The sequence below is a fragment of the Talpa occidentalis genome, unplaced genomic scaffold (genome assembly GCF_014898055.3).
Source record: "Talpa occidentalis isolate TD23 unplaced genomic scaffold, MPIMG_talOcc4v2.1 talOcc4.5, whole genome shotgun sequence".
In the NCBI taxonomy this organism is placed as follows: Eukaryota; Metazoa; Chordata; class Mammalia; order Eulipotyphla; family Talpidae; genus Talpa; species Talpa occidentalis.
Genome location: NW_023604861.1, coordinates 114,807,732 through 114,826,171, shown reverse-complemented (window position 1 = coordinate 114,826,171; position 18,440 = coordinate 114,807,732). Strand labels below are relative to the sequence as shown.

The 18,440-nt window shown below is 37.9% G+C and overlaps 1 protein-coding gene and 1 long non-coding RNA gene across 4 annotated transcripts in view; one reads left to right on the top strand and one right to left on the bottom strand.

Moving 5' to 3' along the window:
* Positions 1-8,733, bottom strand: part of LOC119259969 (uncharacterized) — a 62,991-nt gene extending 54,258 nt beyond the window's left edge. The window contains exon 1 of the long non-coding RNA XR_005128619.2: positions 7,817-8,733. This is a non-coding gene — a long non-coding RNA (uncharacterized LOC119259969). The remainder of the gene's footprint in view (positions 1-7,816) is intronic.
* A 219-nt stretch (positions 8,734-8,952) lies between these two features.
* The window catches only part of EML4 (EMAP like 4), a 129,814-nt gene continuing 120,326 nt past the window's right edge, over positions 8,953-18,440 (top strand). For 2 of the 3 annotated variants that reach the window (XM_054701168.1, XM_054701167.1), the window contains exon 1: positions 8,953-9,235. In XM_054701168.1, coding sequence (XP_054557143.1) covers positions 9,211-9,235 — 25 coding nt within the window. In that variant the 5' untranslated portion in view covers positions 8,953-9,210. The remainder of the gene's footprint in view (positions 9,236-18,440) is intronic. The other variant, XM_054701166.1, reaches the window with a different exon arrangement.

The window sequence follows — 18,440 nt, the reverse complement described above, 5'->3', positions numbered from 1 at the left end:
AAAGAAACTAAAGGGAACAACTTGATCAAAAGCAAATTACTCATTTTATATTTCTTCCTGTCTTCTCTGAAAAATAATTTCAGATTTCTAAAGGCAAATTAATACAGTAACACCCATACAGTACTACTCTGATGAACCTATGATAGTCACTCAGAGCTGCTTTCTTAAAGTCTGCAGGTAAAAGGAAACTATTTCTTAAATCCATTGGAAAGACTTTATGTGCTTTAATTACATCCATGAAGAACCATAAACTAGGGATGGGAAACCTCCAGGTCTTTAATCTTACTATTATGGTCAAAGTGTTTCATTGCACTTGAGAACCACTTAGGACTTCTTACATTTCTAATTACAACTTATTTTTAACATGCCTCTTCCTTACTCATAGACTTCTGAATTTTGGAGAAAGAAAGATTTAAAATAAAATGAAATAAATCTTATCTTTTATGTTTATTATTATTTAAATCAGATAAGTTTGACTTTCAACTTTGAAAAGACTTCGTTGAAATGTTTTGAGACTATTTAGTCATTTGTTTATTGGATTTAAAAATTAGTGTTTTAAATGACCATATGTGCAATTCAGATATCATCTAATGGTATACCTGAAATTAAGTTGCTAACTAATCAGACTTAGATTTAGCAACTCATCCACAACATCTTATCAGTTTCTAATGTGGTATGGAACAAAATAAGTATGAATGAGAATTATTTGGCTTAACTCTGTGTTGGACATAATTTAGTAGAAGAAATAAAACTTTCTCAGGAGAATAAGAAATTGATAGGACAGACTGTTGTCAAAGGAATACTTAATATATTAACTTATAGTACAAACTGGATAGTGGTGTAAGGGGGATGGTAGTATGGAATGGAGAAGAAGTATCTAAGAGGTAACAAGTAGGAAGTCTAGGAAGTCAGGTTCTCTAGTCCAAGGAGAGAGTGGGAGAAAGGCCTTGGTAACGCTGGCTTACATGAATAACCAGTTAATGCCAATTGTAAAAATTTGCTTCTTTACCATATTTCAGCTGAAGTCGATTTTCTTCTTCTGCTCTTCTTTATCCATTCATTTAACAAGTATTTATAGAGCACTTGCCATATGCCAGGTACTTATCTAGGGACTGGGAATACAGCAGTAAACAAGACAGACAAGATCCTGCCAACCTACTTTAAACTGTAGCCTATGTTTTCTCCTTCCACTTTGACACCACTCTCTCAGTTTTTAGCCTCTACAACCCTACTTCTTTTCCCACCACTATGATAACACAGCTCTTTAAAGACCAGTGACCTGGGGGGTGGGGAGAGGGCAAAGTAGGTAAAAGGAATTAATTGCATGGTAAAGGATAGACTTGTACTTTTAGTGGTCCCTTAATAGTACATACAATATCTACAAAAGTATATGCAGGCATTGGTTAATAATGATGCACACCTGAAACTTACATAATGTTACAATGTAATGTTACTTCAATAAAGAAAAAAAGACCACTGATCCCCTAATCATGATACCTAGAGTCCCCTTCTCAGTTCCCATCTTCCTTGGACTCTGTAACATTTAATAGCATTAGATCATATTTTAAAGTCTTCACTCCTTTGGATTCTGTGATAGATCCTAGTGTGACTTGCCTCTTGTAATTATTACTATTTCTTCCCTGGATGATTCTCTTGCCTCCTAAATATTGGAGTCCCTCAAGATTTATACTCTCCTCACTTCCATTTTCTCTCCTAATCTTTTTCCTTATTAATCTCTCATGACTTGAACCATGGGCTTTACTTAGAAATGTCATAAATCTATATTCCCAAGCCTACCCTTTCCTTAACTCTAATCCCACATTTCAAGCTGTGTGCTGGAGGCTTCCATTGGGGCTTCTGGTCATGATGCCAAGGTTGATCTGTTTAAAACTGAAGGCAGTGTTGTGCCACACATGGTTCTCAACTGCAAATAACAGAAACCCACTCTGGCCAACTCAAGCAGAAAGTGAATTCACTGGGAGGATATCAAGTGGCTCACTGGATCAACAGGGAAGCCAGAAGACCAAGCATGGAAAATGGGCAGGAACCCAGGCAGTCTAAGGCACAGAGAGCACGGCCAGGCCAACTTCACTCCACAGGAGGAACCGGCTGAGGATGCTGACCTAGAGCTGACTGTCCCATCTTCTTCTCCCCACCCCCCAAATCACTGCTAGTCCTAAATGTTTCAACCACCTTCCACCATAGGCCTTAACTGCCAGTTTTGGAGTTATTCTTCCAGATTAGAAGACCTAGACAGGAGCACCCAAGTGGTCTAAATCATCAGCCTGGACCCCAGTTGCTAACGATGAGTCCTGATTCCCTTCACCTTGCCACCAAAGGAAAAGGTTTCTGACATGGGCCAACCAAAATAAATATCAATTAACTACTAAATTTTTTTTCTCTAATCACCTCATTTACTTAAGTTCCCATTTACATTTAATGTCACCATCATTCTCTCCACTGAGAAATGAACCTCTTTTATTCCTTTCTCTCCTTCAGCTTCTGAGAAGTCATCCAGATCTGCAAAGGTTTTGTTTGTGGTTCATTCATTTGTTGTTTTTCTTCACACATCTTGCTTCTTGGACTTTTCTCTTGGCATCCCTTTACTACAATAGTCTCCTAACTGCATTATCCACTTCCAGTGCCTTCTCCAATTTATCCACCCACAGATAAATTTTCCTCTAACAATATTTTGACCATATCATTTGCTGCTAAAACTACATTTTTGATATATGTGTGAGCCTGGCATTCAAGGATCATAACAGAATTCCAATAAGACTAAGATGCAAATGATGCAGTGAAAAGAACTTAACTTTCAGATGTAGACTGACATGGGTTCAAACCCTAGTTTTCCCACCTTCTAATTGTAAACTTTTGAGGCTCATTTTCTTGATCTGAAAATGGGGATAATAAAACTTACTTCCTAAGTCAGCTCTTTGAAAGTTGGAAGAGTGTTTTAAGTTGTATTTAGGTTGCAACATCAACTTACAGGTAGGAGCTTATAATAGACAGTATTCAAATACAGACCTGTCTAGTTCAGAACCTTAAATGAGGTTGTCATCAATGTGGTTTCAACACAGGCAGGTTAGGATCAGCACACTACATGTTGTGGGGGCTAAGTGGCAATCTAACCACCACTTATAACATCACTCCTAATTTCAAACAGTTGACTTACAAATGACCTTTTGGAAATACTTTATTTGTAAGTAGAGAACTTCCTTTGTTATTAATTTTAATTTCTCTGAATGGCTGTTTTCCATTGTAACAATGCTATTCAGAAGTATTCCCCTGCAGAATTTTAATTTTGTGAAGAGCAACTATGAATCATTTGTGGGGGAAAAGTATACAGTTATATGGTAGACAGGTGAAAATTGGTTATTGGTAAGGCTTGCCCAACATCCTGTAAATGTGGTGAAGCTCTAGCACATAGAAAGAAACTTTAAAGTTGGTTCTACAATCTCAGTAAGTTTAAGCCCCACTTCATGGCATAAATATTGAGTTAGCACAGGGAAATTTTAGCTCAGCAGGCTGGGCCTCTTCTCTTTGCTAGACATGAATGGCACTATCATAGTTACCAAAATTATCCTCTGTGTGCATTCACTCACTCACTCATCATCCATGCAACAAATCCACCTAAATGAACTGTATTTGGTGATCCCCAAAGATAGAGCTCAGTCTCATAAGCTCTTACACCAAGAATTTACAGGACTTATAATTGCTTCTTTTCTGAGGTAAGGCTGAAAAGTGTTAGGTAAATGGTAACTATGCCAAGACTGGTAAAAAAGCTATTTAATAAACATGATACTTTAAACAAGTCTATATAGATACAGTTCATGCTAAGCCATGAATTAATATACAATGCAACATTTAAAAAAAATCTTAAACAGTTTTTGAAAATTTATGAGACAAATAATATAAAATGAAGTCTCCTGTATCTCTGTATCTTTTCCTCAATTTCATTTTCCAAAGGCAACTACTTTCTAATATTTTGGGGTATATCCTAGCATGTTTTTATTATTCTCTTGCAAGCATTTAAAATATATTGTAAGCATTCTTTATGGTTAGAAGCTAGAACAACATTACCATTTAGTTTCATAGAGTTTGGAACTCTTTCATATACTGCTAATGTTAAACATATTATAAAAACAAATAATCTTTTTTTCCCATGTAGATATATTAATTTATGATTTTAAAAGTCAAAGAAAAACATTTTTTTATCTCTATCATACTTATGCTCATGTAGACAATAATACCATCTGCACATTTCTGTAACTATAGGGCTTAGTTTTTAAAAGAACATTAAGACAACAAAATAAAAGGAGCTGAAAGTTCAGCATACTTAAAAACCTGCTTTTGATGTCACTTTAAAAGTAACTGAGGGAAAGTCAAGATAAAAAGTGTTTATTGTTACCTTTCAAGGTCATCTAACTATTGAGAGCAAAAGAAAAAAATTCAGTATAGGAATCTTATTTTTCTTCAAAGCTTAGGTAAAGGTTTTGACAGTAAGTCGTAATACTTAACAGGCATGCTAAAACTTATCCCACAATAACCTCATTTTGACAGAGGGAAAGGTAACTGTGCACAGAGTCTGCAACTACGCAAGATTCTGTGCACCGAGAGAATGTTTAAAATTTTTTATTACGTGATATATCTATATTTAGCCTTGTCAATAATTAGGCTCCTGAAAAAAAAAATGTACATATTTTACATTCGCCTAAAATAAGATGCATGTAAAGGGCTCAATTTGAGGCTCAAAGGTGGCTCTGTATTAAAAATAATCTAAAAATAAATCTTTTTTAAAGTGAAGAATCCAAATAGGCATCCATAACATCATGTCTGGATTTTTATAGGTCTGTGTTTGATGATAGTGTGTACCTATATTTTCATTTTGAGGGATTTATATTACATCTTCCATTTTATTACAGCAGTATTAATCAGTTTGTGGGATCTAATTTGATAAACACAAAACTGAAAAGTTAATGCTGGCTCTTTAAAACAATTGGGCTTGACTGATCAAATAACGTGTTCAGACTGACAAGTTTTCAGAATTCCATATTGTTCAATATTCAATAAATGGTTATTGAACAGCTACTCTGTAATAGCCATACAACACTGAGTAAAAACAAACGATGCAAACCTATTTATAATAACATCAGTTAATACTTACCAAGTACTTAGAACATATTAGACCCTGTTTTAAGGGCTTTACGTGTATTATCTCATTGCATTCCCTTGATAACTTTAGGAAGTAGAAATGTTATCATTCATAATTCATGGGTGAAAAAGTTGAGACACAGAGATTAAGAAATTTGTCCAATGTTGCACAGTTGTTAAGTGGCACAGCTGGGATTTAAATGTAGGCAGTATGTATGATCCCAGAATCTGCACTCTCAACCACTGGACTACTCCAGTACTACCTGTCCTATATTCTAAAAAGTCTCCTCGTAGTGTTCAATCTAATGGGTGAGACACTTATTGAACAACCAGTCAAGGAAATGATAAATTAGAACTTCTAAGTGCTATGGAGAGGAGTGTGGCAGAAACTCTTTGACCCATTGTTTTCCTTTTCCCTTTGGTTACAGACACTATATTTCTTTGCCTGATTAGCAGTTAAATATGGTCAAGGGACCAAGTTCTGGCCTAGGGAATGTAGATAAAGTGAAGTACGCACTTCCATAGCTAGACCATAAGTTTCTAATGTGATCCTCCACGTTCTTCCACCACTACCCCATTCACTGGCTGAGAGAGTAGAGCCCAAGATAAAAGAAGCCTGGATCCTTGAATGACTTCATGGTAATCTTCATTGGATAGTGATAAGAGTGGAAAATTTTATTTTATTAAGCTACTGAAATTTGGGGAGTGCTTGTAACAGTGTCTTCTACCTTGACTAATACAGAAGATGAAATTTTGAAGTTGAAGGAAAAAAATAAACTCTAAAACATAACACCTTGAATTCAGAGTTGGGTATGGGCTGGTGTGGAAACAACTAGTGGAGTTTAGAATACTTGAGAGTCCTATTATGTCATGGCAAATATTTGCTATATCTGATGCTGTTAGTAACTTAGAAGTTGGAACACTACTTGCCTAGTGCTCTAAAGTTTTTGGAAAGAGTTAGAGTAATAGTATGAGTTGGCTACTATTTCAAATTTCAGCAAATCATCATAAGAAAGAAAAGCAAAGAGCTCCAGTGGCACAATTGGTTTTATGCCAGAGCACAGTATTTATAAGAAAGAGAAAAGCTCAAACAAGAATTGGCTGGTTTGCAAGCAGAAATAAATGAAAACTAGAGGAATCTGGAAACCGGGGGTCAGATTAGAAAGCTGACTACTTCTAAACATCCAGATAGGAAACAAAATATTAAGAACCTTTGAGTAACAAAGGTTCATTTAGATCTGGACTCACAGCAAGGATGTAAATGAGTGTAGTCTTCCCACCCAAGTCTGATGGCCTGAAGATAGCCCCCATTAAACTGAGAAAGCAAGGAACTACGGAAGGAAAACAAAGATATAAATTACGCTTGAGAATCATTTGTAGGAAAGAATTTTGGGTATGGCTATCAACACATGGAGCAGACTGGAAGCAAAGAGATCAGAAGCCTACCGACCTTGAGGGAATCATGTTCTCAAAGAAATCCTTTGATTATTTGAGTTGGAAAGTAACCTTTGGTCTCATATTTGCACAAGCAGAAAGTGAGCTGAGTATCCTACAAGAAAGGTATACACCCTGACACTGTTCTTGTAGAATAGGTAAGTCAGGGATCATGGAGCACAATGGACAAAAGAATTCCTTGAAAGACTAAAACTTAAGAAGAGAACTTTCCTTAGTGCTCATAAAACCTATCCAGCAAGATTCCAGAATTGCTGTGGATAGTGATTGCTGTATCTCTCCTATTTGCTATTTTTCTGAATAAGCATTTATTTACCTATCCTTGCTTTTTTTTTTTTTTTAGTAAACTTTTGGTTGTAGTCACTAGTCAAGATAAGCATGAATTATTCTGGTAGAAATAAAAGTAACTATTGCAGAGTCAGATTTATCATGAAGTTAATGAAGCATAAGCGCCAGGTCTCACTTACAGAGATCTTTTTCAAGCCTCCAGGAAAGTTTGTCTTTCCACTACAATTTCCTCTATCACATTTTCCTTTATGTCAGATAGTATTGGAATGGTCTTGGATATTTTGGCTTTCTGGCTGAGGGAAAGCAAAGTTGGGATACATTTAATTTCAGACTTAATGAGATACTTACATGCTTTATAGTCATTCCCAATTAATTGAGTTATTTCAGTCTGTTTTTCTTTAACAAGAAATTCCTGCAACACCCCTTTGGCCCATGACACTGATTCAACCCCCATCCCATCATGGAGATGCAGGGCTAGAGGTCATAATGTGAATGTGTTAACAGCAGCCCCCAATTGAGCAGCATCAGTCCAGACTATGTCGTGGTAGGCAGGTTTGATGGCTGACCCTGACTCAGCTCTGTTTGAGTTTTATGCAAAAAGAGAAAAAAACTGGCAGTTTTGGAGACACACAGGTCAGGTTTGACCCTGGCCAGTGCCATTCTGATACAGCACAACTTACCTGTCCAGTACCAGCATGAGACAGTGCTGGCCAGGTTGGATGTACTACCTAGATTTTGCTTTTGAAAATGAACCAGGTCCAAGCTCCTACTAGCACCAATTAAGTCTTGGAAACAGCTGAACCAATCAGGTTATAAAGGCAGGTACCCTGAAGGTGAATGTAGGGAAAGACTTAGGCGAGGTCTGGGGATGGTTAAATGCGAGCTTGGAAGGCTTCATTTGGTTTGGGAATGTTTGACTCACCTTAAAAGAGGCTTCAGGAGACACGCTGCAGTCGGTCCCCCTCTCCTGCAACTCTCTCTAGAATGACTTACTCTCCTCTCAGTTCTGTGTTACAGAACAATTTAGTCCCTGAACACCTTAGTGTTCTCCCGTTTAACCAAAACTGATCCATACAAACAAGTCTCAGGAGGGATTTTGGAAACCACAGGAGATGGTCTTTAGAAGGATGAGAAATCTGGCTGAAGGGATGAAGATGAGGGCTGTGTTTAAGTTACAAGTCCAGTCCTTCCACTTGCAAATGAATAAAGTGAAGCTCAGACAAGTTTAGTGACTTGACATTCACTTCTGGAGTCACTTGGTGTTGGGCCTAGAATCCAGCCTTACTTCACTTCAACCCTTTGTTGCAAATCCACAATAAGCAATCCTGTGATCTGCCCTGTATAGGGTGCTTTGCATCCCTGGCGGAAACACTAGGGGGAGTAAAGTAGCCTGGGTTCTAGCCCTGCTTCCTCCAGGCTTTATGACCTTGGGCAGGTCATATCCTTTCTAAACTTCAGTGCTCTTCCTGAAGGGGAGGCAAGATGAATTCTTGAGTCCTGCTCAGCACTAACATGTCCTTCTTGGGCTCTGCCCTTGTGGCAGTGATGGCCCTGAGACCGCCAAGAAGACTGGCTCCCATTTGTCCTTAACCCAGCCCAATCCTTGGACCTGGGCAGGAGGAACGTCCCTTGCACTAGGTTGCCTCCTCAGTGTCTCTGGAGGACACGAGGGGTGATACTCTCTAGTCAGGTAGGCTCCAGACTTGAGCTCCCCTGGGGCTGCGAGGAGCGAGAATGCTGCCTGACGATCTGTCGCCAAGACAATTACGGGCTCTCATGAGGGTCCAGGGCGGAGGGGCAGCCCTCACTCCCACCAGCTCGCGACCTGCTTCCAGACCCGAGTCCTAACCCCTCAGCGGGCCCACCGCGCAAGCGCTGTCACCAGCCCGTCGCCAGGAGGACGAACTTCCAACCCAGGCAAGGTGAGAGGGAAGGGTCGGGAAGACCCCGCCCCCGTGGCGTCACGTGGGAGGCGGAGTCGGAAGCGTGACGGCGTGCGCGGGGGCGGGGCTACCGCTGCGCGCGGGCGCGGGGGGCGGGGCGCGACGAGGCGCTCGCGGCTGCTGCCTGGGAGGGAGGCCGGGCAGGCGGCGCGGCGCTGCCGTTCTTAACCTGACGGGGAAGTGGCCCGGGCAGCTGCGGCTCCTTGCCCCAGGGCGGCCGGACGGACCGACGGACGACGGAGGCGGGGACTGGGAGCCGAGCCGGGCGACCGAGAGCGCGAGCGGGCCAGGCTCGGCGTCGGCCACTCCGCCGGTCCGCTGAATGAAGTGCCCGCCCCGCCGCTGAGCCGGAACCGGGCGCTTTCCCCGCAAGATGGACGGTTTCGCCGGCAGCCTCGGTGAGTGCGGCTGAGGAGCCCTCCGCCTGCGCAGGGTGGGCGCGTTGTTCCCTCCTCACACAGCCCAGGCCCCGCTCTCCACCCTGCCCCTCGGGGTGGCCGGCTGTGGTTCCACGGTACTTGCTCCCCGCGGAGCTGCTGCCCCTCTGCTGGCTGGGGTGGCTGGAGAACCCCTCCCCCCAGGCCCAGCCCTCCTCTGCATGACCCTCTTCTCCTCCCAGCGGCCCCTTCAGTGAGGGGCCCTCTTTCATGAAAAGTGGGGACCCCTTTTCTCAAAGAGGCGATCGCTAGCTGGTACACCCCCTCCCCATATCCGGTTCCCCCCCCATAGACCCACCTTAATAGTTGGGACACCCCTTTTTCGAACCCTGACCCCCCTCTTTATGGTCCAGCTTTCCTCCCTCTTTCCATATAACGACTATCTTAAAGGGTGGGGACATCCCTTACCCACACAGAAGCTCCCTTTTAGGGCAGGGACCCTCCCCCGCCCCCCAATTCCTTCTTCAAGAAAGGGGATGTGCCCCCACCCACAGTCTTAACGTTCAATTTGGAGACTTCGAGTAACGGACAACTTCCCTTCACTGTTTACTTCTCTGAGTATTTCGCAGTGGTAGAGAGAACCAGTAGCCCTGAAGCATCATTTGCTTAATACAGGAAAGGAAGAGGTGCATTGTGTTGGGGGACCCTCTTTAAGAGAAGAGTGAAAGCAGAAGTATTTTCTGGCTCTGCAAGCATGCTGGGGAAAAGTAATCCTGGCCAATGAATCCATAGGAAAGGGGTCCTCTGTCAGGGAGAAAGGATTCTCCATTTTTGGAATATGTTGTCTTTGTGGAATGGAGAAAGGGAAGAAGGTTATTAAGTAGCTTCTTAAGAAGTATCCTTTCATTGTTCCCTTTCATTGGAATAAAGGTAGTAAATTTCGTAACTGGCTAAGGGAATCAGAACTCCAGACCGGTATTCAGTGCCCTATAACCTGTGTCTGGAAATTACTATTCTTTGAGGCCCTTGGAATCTGGTTACTGTAAAGATTGAGCTCAGTTGTTAAGATGGTGAAAGAAACAGTTTCTGTTTGGGCTGATTACTACCGTTATGTGATACCTGCTGCAGGATTTGTATTTTAAGCATTTTGTGTGGAGGTAGCTTGTATTCAGAAGCCTTTCTTTTGCATTTTTTGACCATAAGTCCCTAGTTGGTTAATGTTCATGGATTAGTTCATGATCTGGCCAGAAGCCATGCTTTAATCTATCTAGACATGTTGGGATTAAGTTGACTTTTAAAATCTAAAGCAAAAAAAGTAAGTCAATTAGCAAGGGAACCATTATTGGTATTAAATATCATAATTTTGGTCTTAACTTTCTTTGGGAAGAAAAGAGTGCTTTGAGGTTAGGAATCCTAAAATAGGAGGCAACTGAGTGCTACTCATTCTTCAAAGGCACCTGTTGTCCATTATCTAACCTTTGATGTCTTATAATTCCTTACATAGTGAGGTGGTTTTCATCCTTGGGTGCTTTTTAAAGAGGCATCAGCTTTGCATTCGTTTTTACTATTTTCAGCTTTATGTCTGGTTTTATTCACCAATCATATTGGACTGAAAGACTTACCCTGTATGTTCACTAGAGGTAATCACAGACTAAGACAAAAAATTGATTGCCTTTGTGGATGTTGTGGGGTAGAGATATCCCTGCACTATGTTGGCTCTTCAGCCTATAGTGGGAATGGTAGGATGACTACTCACAGGAGAGTCAGCTTTAATTTGAGGTCTTCTGGAAAGCTTGTGAAGCTTCATCTTCTTTAAGTACCTTGAGAGAGATTTTCTCACCAACTGGGACACTTAAATTTATTTTGAAATAGTGGATATTCATTAGGTAACTGATAAGAGAGAATGAAAGATGAAGTTGATTGTAATTGGGGCTCCCGCTTTATATAAAGAGCATTTACAGCTGACGTAATTTTTTTGTTTTGTAATTGGTGCCATTTTGGGTAGTACACTGATGAGGCTTTTCTTCAGGTTTGGTGTTGATCTGGAGTAGAGAAGATGCCTATCTCTAAAGAGAGGAATCTGTGTTAGCAAAGAGGGAAAAAAATGATTCCTGGCAGTGTTTTTGGAGCTGCTCTTGATGAAGATACTTCTCAGCAGGAGCTCTGTGCTTTCTCTTTCTGTCCCCCTTGTTGGAGTAAAGCTAGGCCCCAACTTAATTGAAACCTTAAAGGGATGAGGGGGAGGGGTATTGTTGGTATATTTTACTGGTAGCCTTTAAAGCAGAGCATTGCTCAGCTCTTGCCAAATTGCTTGTTTCTGTTCCCTGCAGTTCATTAGTCTAGAGTTGAGAGTTACATTGATCTTTATTTTATTATCAAGAGAGCCATAATGTAAGGGCAAGCACTTGTATTTCTAGATGTTTAAAACCTTTTTTTAACCAAACAAGAATTTAAAACGTGGCCCCAGAAGAGCTACACAAATACTGAAAACATTTATTTTCAAGGAAGTATATCTGTATCTCCTTTTATATGCCAGATAGGTTTTTGAAAAAGCTGCATTTTTATAAGCAGAAAAGTTGAGTGCTTTATAAATAAGGATTCTAGAGAAACTGATTATTTAAGGGAATCTTAGTGAATCATTTTTGTAAAATGAAAAACTTAAAATTCAAACTGTAATCTTGATTATTGAGTGTTTGGACAAGGAAAATACATGTATTTAATAAGATGCCTAAAAACAGTGAAACCTGTGTGTAGTCAGTTTTGACATAATTGAGAGGAATAGTAGGTGATTGGCTGTGCCACATTGAAATTTCACCAGTTGTATTTTGTTTTACATAAAAACAACCAAAGGATGCTTTTAATCTCTGCTGCTGATGAATTTAAGACAAGTTGGCTGGCAGGTGCTTGTACTCTGGAATTTCCCTTAGGCATAGTATCTTTTAGTTCATGAATTATGGTAATTTAAAAGGGGAGGGGAAGTACCCTAAATATCTTGGTGTCCTGCTTCCAAATCACTACACACATACATACATCTACAAAATGTATGTACATTTGTATGTTTTAAATCTCAGGTCTGTGTACAAAAGTGGGAAACTATTGATGCAACTTTTCTTGATTTTCATAAGGCAGGGATTAGGCTTGGCTTTTTAGCAACTCATTATTTTCATAATTAAGGTTTTAATTTTAAGACTTATCTTGGAATTTGCTAGACATTAGTCAGTATTACACCCAAAGAAAATATAGTTAACAGGTCAATTTTAACTTTTTCTGCCCCTAAGCTTCAAAAGAAAACTCAATTTTTTTTTTTTAAATGAAAAGTCAATGAAGCTATAGGTTAATTTCTGTAAGATATTTAACATTCTGGCTGCAGGGCATTTGAGCAAATAGTGGTATGCTTCAATTAATGAAATATTTTAGGAAAACTTTTAACATCACAATTTTAAAACTGATTTTTCATCTCATATATAGTCTTTCTTAATGAAGTGTATGATTTAAAATATTAATCTAGTCTAACACATTATTTCGTATGAAAATGTTTGTCGTGTAATAACATTTGAGGAATTTTTCCTTAAACAGCTTTTAATTTCTTGTTGGATTCAAGGTACTCTTAAGATCTATTGCACGAGTAGTAATTTTTAAATGATTGCTGCTACATCTATAATATGAATTAGCTAGAGTATTTTTTAACATTTATTTGTGGTAACACCCGTTTTGTGACTAGCACAGTGTTTGGTTGTCCTTATGGAAGTACGATGTAAGATATTTGTCCTGGCCTTTAGGAGCTTACTATGTATTTTTAAATAGACATCTAAAATATTTAAGCATAAATAAAGTAAGTACCAGATGTTGGAATAGAGGAGTGGAGCACCATTTAGAATGCAGTGCTATGGTCAAGCATGTAATTTTTGAGAGAGAACATTTGGAGATTGATAAATTTATGTCTAAAGAGCCTTGAACATTTTTATATTAAAATAGATGGAGTGTGAGACTTTCAAAAAGTCGAAGGGAATAATCTATTTTATCAGCTATTACCTCTGTGGAAGAGTCTCAAACCTATAGTGTATTTTATCTTGTATATGAGCGCTTGTCATATAGTTTTAGCTGTATCAGAATATTATCATGCCTTAAGTTTCTGTATTGCTTTGTAGTTTACAAAAAAAATTTATCTCATTTAATTTGAACACTAACTGTGGGAGAGAAGAAATTTTTCTCCTCTTGTATATGAGGAAGATGAAGTTCAGAGAATTTGTGATTTTTTTTTTTAAACACTGTTTGAATTCACATTTTTTTTTTTTGATGGGGAACCTAAGTCAGATTTGTATTTTGTATTATTTTTAATTAATGAAAGCAATACTAAAGAAGAAAGAAAAATAAGCTGTGGTTTTCTCCAGTTCATCTGTGTGCAACTGATGGCAACATATTGGTGTACTTGTTTTTAATATTCCTGGGCCTGGTTGTTTGCATGGTTAAAATCATACTAAAAATATAATTTAGCATTTTGGTTTATTCATTGGACCCTCACCACTTTTTCCACTTGAATTCAGATTTCTCTGATGGAGTCCATTGCTCTTTTCTCTACCCCTTTACGGACTCGTCAAAGCTCTCTGGTACATCAAATCTAATGTGCCTGAACCTGAACTCCTCCTCCTCCTCAAAAATGAGCATCTTTTCCTTATTTTTCACTGAATGTATCACCCCACTTTGAAATCTCAGAACCATGTTTGGTTCCTCGACATTTTTGCCTACCACTTAAAATTTCTTCTAAGACTTGTCATTTCTTATCACTGTTTCTCATACCTTACTTTCTTTCCTTTTCTACCACCTCAGGTCAAATACTTAGTATTCTGTATTCCTGGATTTTGCATACCCTCAAGATTTTCTACCTGTCCAGTTTATTTTGTGAAGGCCAGAAGGGTGGTCAGGACTTCAAATTAATGTTCCTAAACCAGTGTTTTGATGTGCCATTCACTCTCAGATCACTTCATTGCTTTAATGACTAAATCATACACCTTAGCAGGATGTTTGCATGGCTTAAATTCTTCCTATAGCTTATTAGTTGCAAGAGGAAAAATGGTAACTCTATACTGTAGTGAAATCCAGTAACACCTTGAGCGCATGGTCAAAGTAAATAGCATTAGTGTGTGTTGTGTGCCTCTGAATCAAACACCCTGAGCAGAACACAATGCTTACATAAGTTCTCCAGCCAGGAATGCATAACCTGAATGTAATAATAAGGAAATACTGAACTTTAAATGAGCAACGTTCTATTTTTTAAAAGATTGTGGAAATATTCCAGGTTAAAGGAGACTAAAGAGACGTGACATTTACTTGAAATACCTAACCCTAGCCTGGATCTTGTATTAGAAGGGAAAAGGCTATAAAGGATATATTATTGGATCACTTGGCAAATTGGAATATTGATGGTAGTTTAGATAAAAGTATTAACATAAATGTTAAATCACTGAAATTGATAATTCTAAGGTTATGTAAAAGAATATTTTTCCAGGAAATACATACTGAAGATTTTAGGGATAAAGAGCTGTGATATATGTAACTCTCAAATGGTTCAGGAAAAAAATATGTACTACACATGTGTTATATTACACATGTATTATATATACACATGTATATACTTTGTGTGTGTGTATAACTGTACGTGTATGTTAGAGATGGGAGGAAGTGTATGTATAAATAAAGCAAATGAGTAAAATGTTAACATTAGGTGAATTTAATAAAAGCTGTACAAATGCTCTTTGTACTGTTCTTACAGCTTTTCTGTGAGCTTATAATTATTTTCAAATAAAAACTTAAAAAAAATCATATTAACTTTGCAGTATATTCCATAATATAGCATTTGAAAAATACAGAAAATCTTTCCCAGAAAATTCCAGGCAAACTCTTGGGGTAAAACTGTGACTCCAAGAATATGTTCCATGTATATCATGTGGTTTTCTTTTATCCCTGGGCCTCAGTTTGAGAAACATGCCTCTGGGCCAGAGGCAGCTGTGGTTCAAATTTAGCCAACAGACATGTTTTGTTTGGCCCTTTTGAGTGTTTTAAAAATTGGGAAATTCCATATAAAATCTGAATCTTTGGTTTCTCTTAAAAAATGGAATGATCTTACCATTCTGGACTTGCATTCCAGATGATCGCTGAGTGGTGTGACAGGTAAGCAGCCTCAATCTCTACATTACACTGAGGTTGTTTCAGGTATTTACTTTATAGCCTGCACTCTGCAGTGCTATATGTCTGCAGCTTTTACCTAACCTAACAGGTGGTAGGGGTGTCTGTCTTTGTGCTCAAAACAATGTGAGAATTAAGTGGCTGAGCTGATGCTCTATTACCTGCTAGCATTTTAGTGTGTTAGGCCTGTAACCAAAGGATTCTCCTATATAATCATACTATAAACGAGAAAACCAGGAAATTAACATTGGTATAAATATTATCTAATCTCAGACTCATTCAAGTTTTGTTAATTGTCTTAGTACTGTCTGTTATGGAAAAAGGATCCAGTTCAGAACAAATGCTGCATTTAGTTGTCATGTCTGTGTAGACTCCTTCGATCTGGAATAGTTCTTTAACCTTTCCTTGAGTTTCATGACTTGACACTTCGCAAGTTGTTTTGTAGAATGTTCCTAAATTTGGTGTTTATTCTTGATTAGATTCAAGTTATGTATCTTTGGCACAAATGCCACAGAAGTGGAGTTATGTTCTGTCTAATTGCATCGTCTCAAGTGGCCTGTAATTTTGATTTATCCCATTGCTGGTGATTTCTATTTTGATAATTTTATTAAGGTGGTATCTGCTGGTCTTCTCCACTGTAAGATTACTTTTTTTAAACTTTGTAATTAGCATTTCATAGTAGGTGCTTTGAAATGTAAATATTTTCCTAATCAGATTTTCAATTTATTGACTTTTTTATGTCTGAATGGACTCAATCAAGTATCTTGTTTTTTTTTCCCCACTGGGTTATATAATTCATTGTATATTTGATGCCCAAATTGGCCCTGTTTTGGCTACTTGATGCCCATTTCTGCATTCTCTTGACATGTTCCCATCATTCGTTGAGGACTTTCTTGCTTTTTGACACAAGATAACACAAGATGATTCAGATTTATAATTTGAGCTATAATAAATTGCATGTGTATTTTATATAATTTTAAGTAGGGTCAAGGTGAGAGAATGTCATTTTAAGTTAGTAAAAATTTTTGTCCTTTTAGTAATTTTGTAACTAATCTTTTACAGTAAAAATTGTATTAAACACATGGAAATGGCCATTAATATAAGTTAGTTTGAAAGAATTTGCTGTCAGTGGGAAGTCATGAGAATTGTATTTATTACTATCTTGTTTCTATATTTAAAAATAAGCAATTAGACCAAGGTAATGTTAGGGGTGTGTGTGTATGTGTGTGTGTGTGTGTGCGTGTGTGTGTATGTGTGTAAGGGCAATAGGTAAAATATAATTAGCAAAATCAATCATGTTTCTCCCCCTTGAAATATTGTGATCATCTTTCCTTCTCAGGAAGTATAAATATAAATTTTACTGCATCGTATTCCATTATTTGGACATCTGGTTGTCTTAAGTGGTGTAGATAGAACATAATTTAACTTATTCTTGATGACTGATGATGGTTATTATGAGCATTAGACATGGTTTTGTGCTGCAGTACAGTGGTGCCTTTAAGAATTATTTACGGAGGTCTGTTTTGCACCATACACTAAATGACTCTAAACAGTTTTAACTATCTTTTTTGCTATTGCTTGTCACCTGCAAGTAACTCATGTCATTGTGCTTTGCCTTTCATTTATTATTTAAAAAATCTTACCCCTAATATTTGAATTTATGACTCTTGAAAGATAAAGATTCTTCTTTGATTGTCGGACCAAAAATTTGTCAGTAATTTCTTAATATCAAGTATCTGGTCAAATGTCCTTGATTGTTTCATTATGTTATTTTGCTGTGGTTTTTTAAAATCAGGGTTTAAACAAGAATCATACATTGCATTGCATTTGTTTTCTCTTTTAAGTTTTTACTCTTCCCTTTTCCGCTTTTCTTAGCAGTTTGCTAAGGAGACTAAATCTTTAAAATTTAACACAAGTACTGAGTATATCCTTTGTTGTTTACCATGTTTCTTTGTCTTCTATATATCCTTTAAATGGAAACTTTTGGATTTTTATATGCTTGAAATATTTCAGTCTATTATTACTCTTGTTTTTGATGCTTCCAGTTTCCCACTTTTGGCCTGTGGGAACATCTGCAGATTGGCTTCAAGTCCTGTCCCTGCTTTCTGATAGAACTAGAATTCAGACCTTTCTCGATGCTTCCTGTTTCAGTTCTTAAACAACTACCTCTTTAAGAAGTTGTGGTTCCTTTTGGCATGATATTCTAGGCCCTAGAGGTGGTCATTGTTACTGGTTTGGTTATTGTTTCTAGACTAGCCTTTCTTTTGATTTCCAATTTTAAATCTTGCTGTGGGCTTGGAAGCCAACTTATGTAAGGAATATTTTAAACTTCAAAAAAGAAGAACCCAGGGATCTATTTAAGTTGCATGGAGTAGCATCTACTGGAACAGGATCAAATTTAATAAATATTGCTAATGCTTTTGATATGTCAATTATAGAATATTTCAGATATTTTTCAAGTAAAACAATAGACTTCTTGAAATGAGAGAGCCTTAATATTGACAAAATGCATGAGATGTTAGTTCACAAACTTGATATGTTTATATTTTAAATAATACACCTTTATGTTCTCTGTTGTTTTTTTTTTGTTTTTTTTTTTTGCTTAAGATTATCTTTCTTTTGTTTTTTCTTTTAAGGTCATCTCTGAACCAGTGAAGTGCTAGCATATTATAGTCTGTGTAGAATGCTATATTTACATTCCATAATAAAAATGTACTTTTTTCTAAAGAATGTACTTTTTCTGTCTTTCCAATTGATGACTTTCTGAAGTTGAAATGACTTCCTATTTAGTGTTAATAGCTGATATTTTGCCTTAGCTCATTTTAAACTCTTACAGGCTGGTCTTAAAAGTGACTGCCTTATGCTGATCTTTAAGTGACACATCAGAGCAAATGACAAAGTTTCTTTGCATTTTTCTCTTAGCCATTTGTTCCAAAGAAGTGTAATAACTTACTTGTGTTGATGAGTAAGTAGGAGGGTTATTGTTTTTTTTCTTTAAACTTTGAAGGACATCCTGTTTTCAGTTTGGTTGGGACAGAGACTT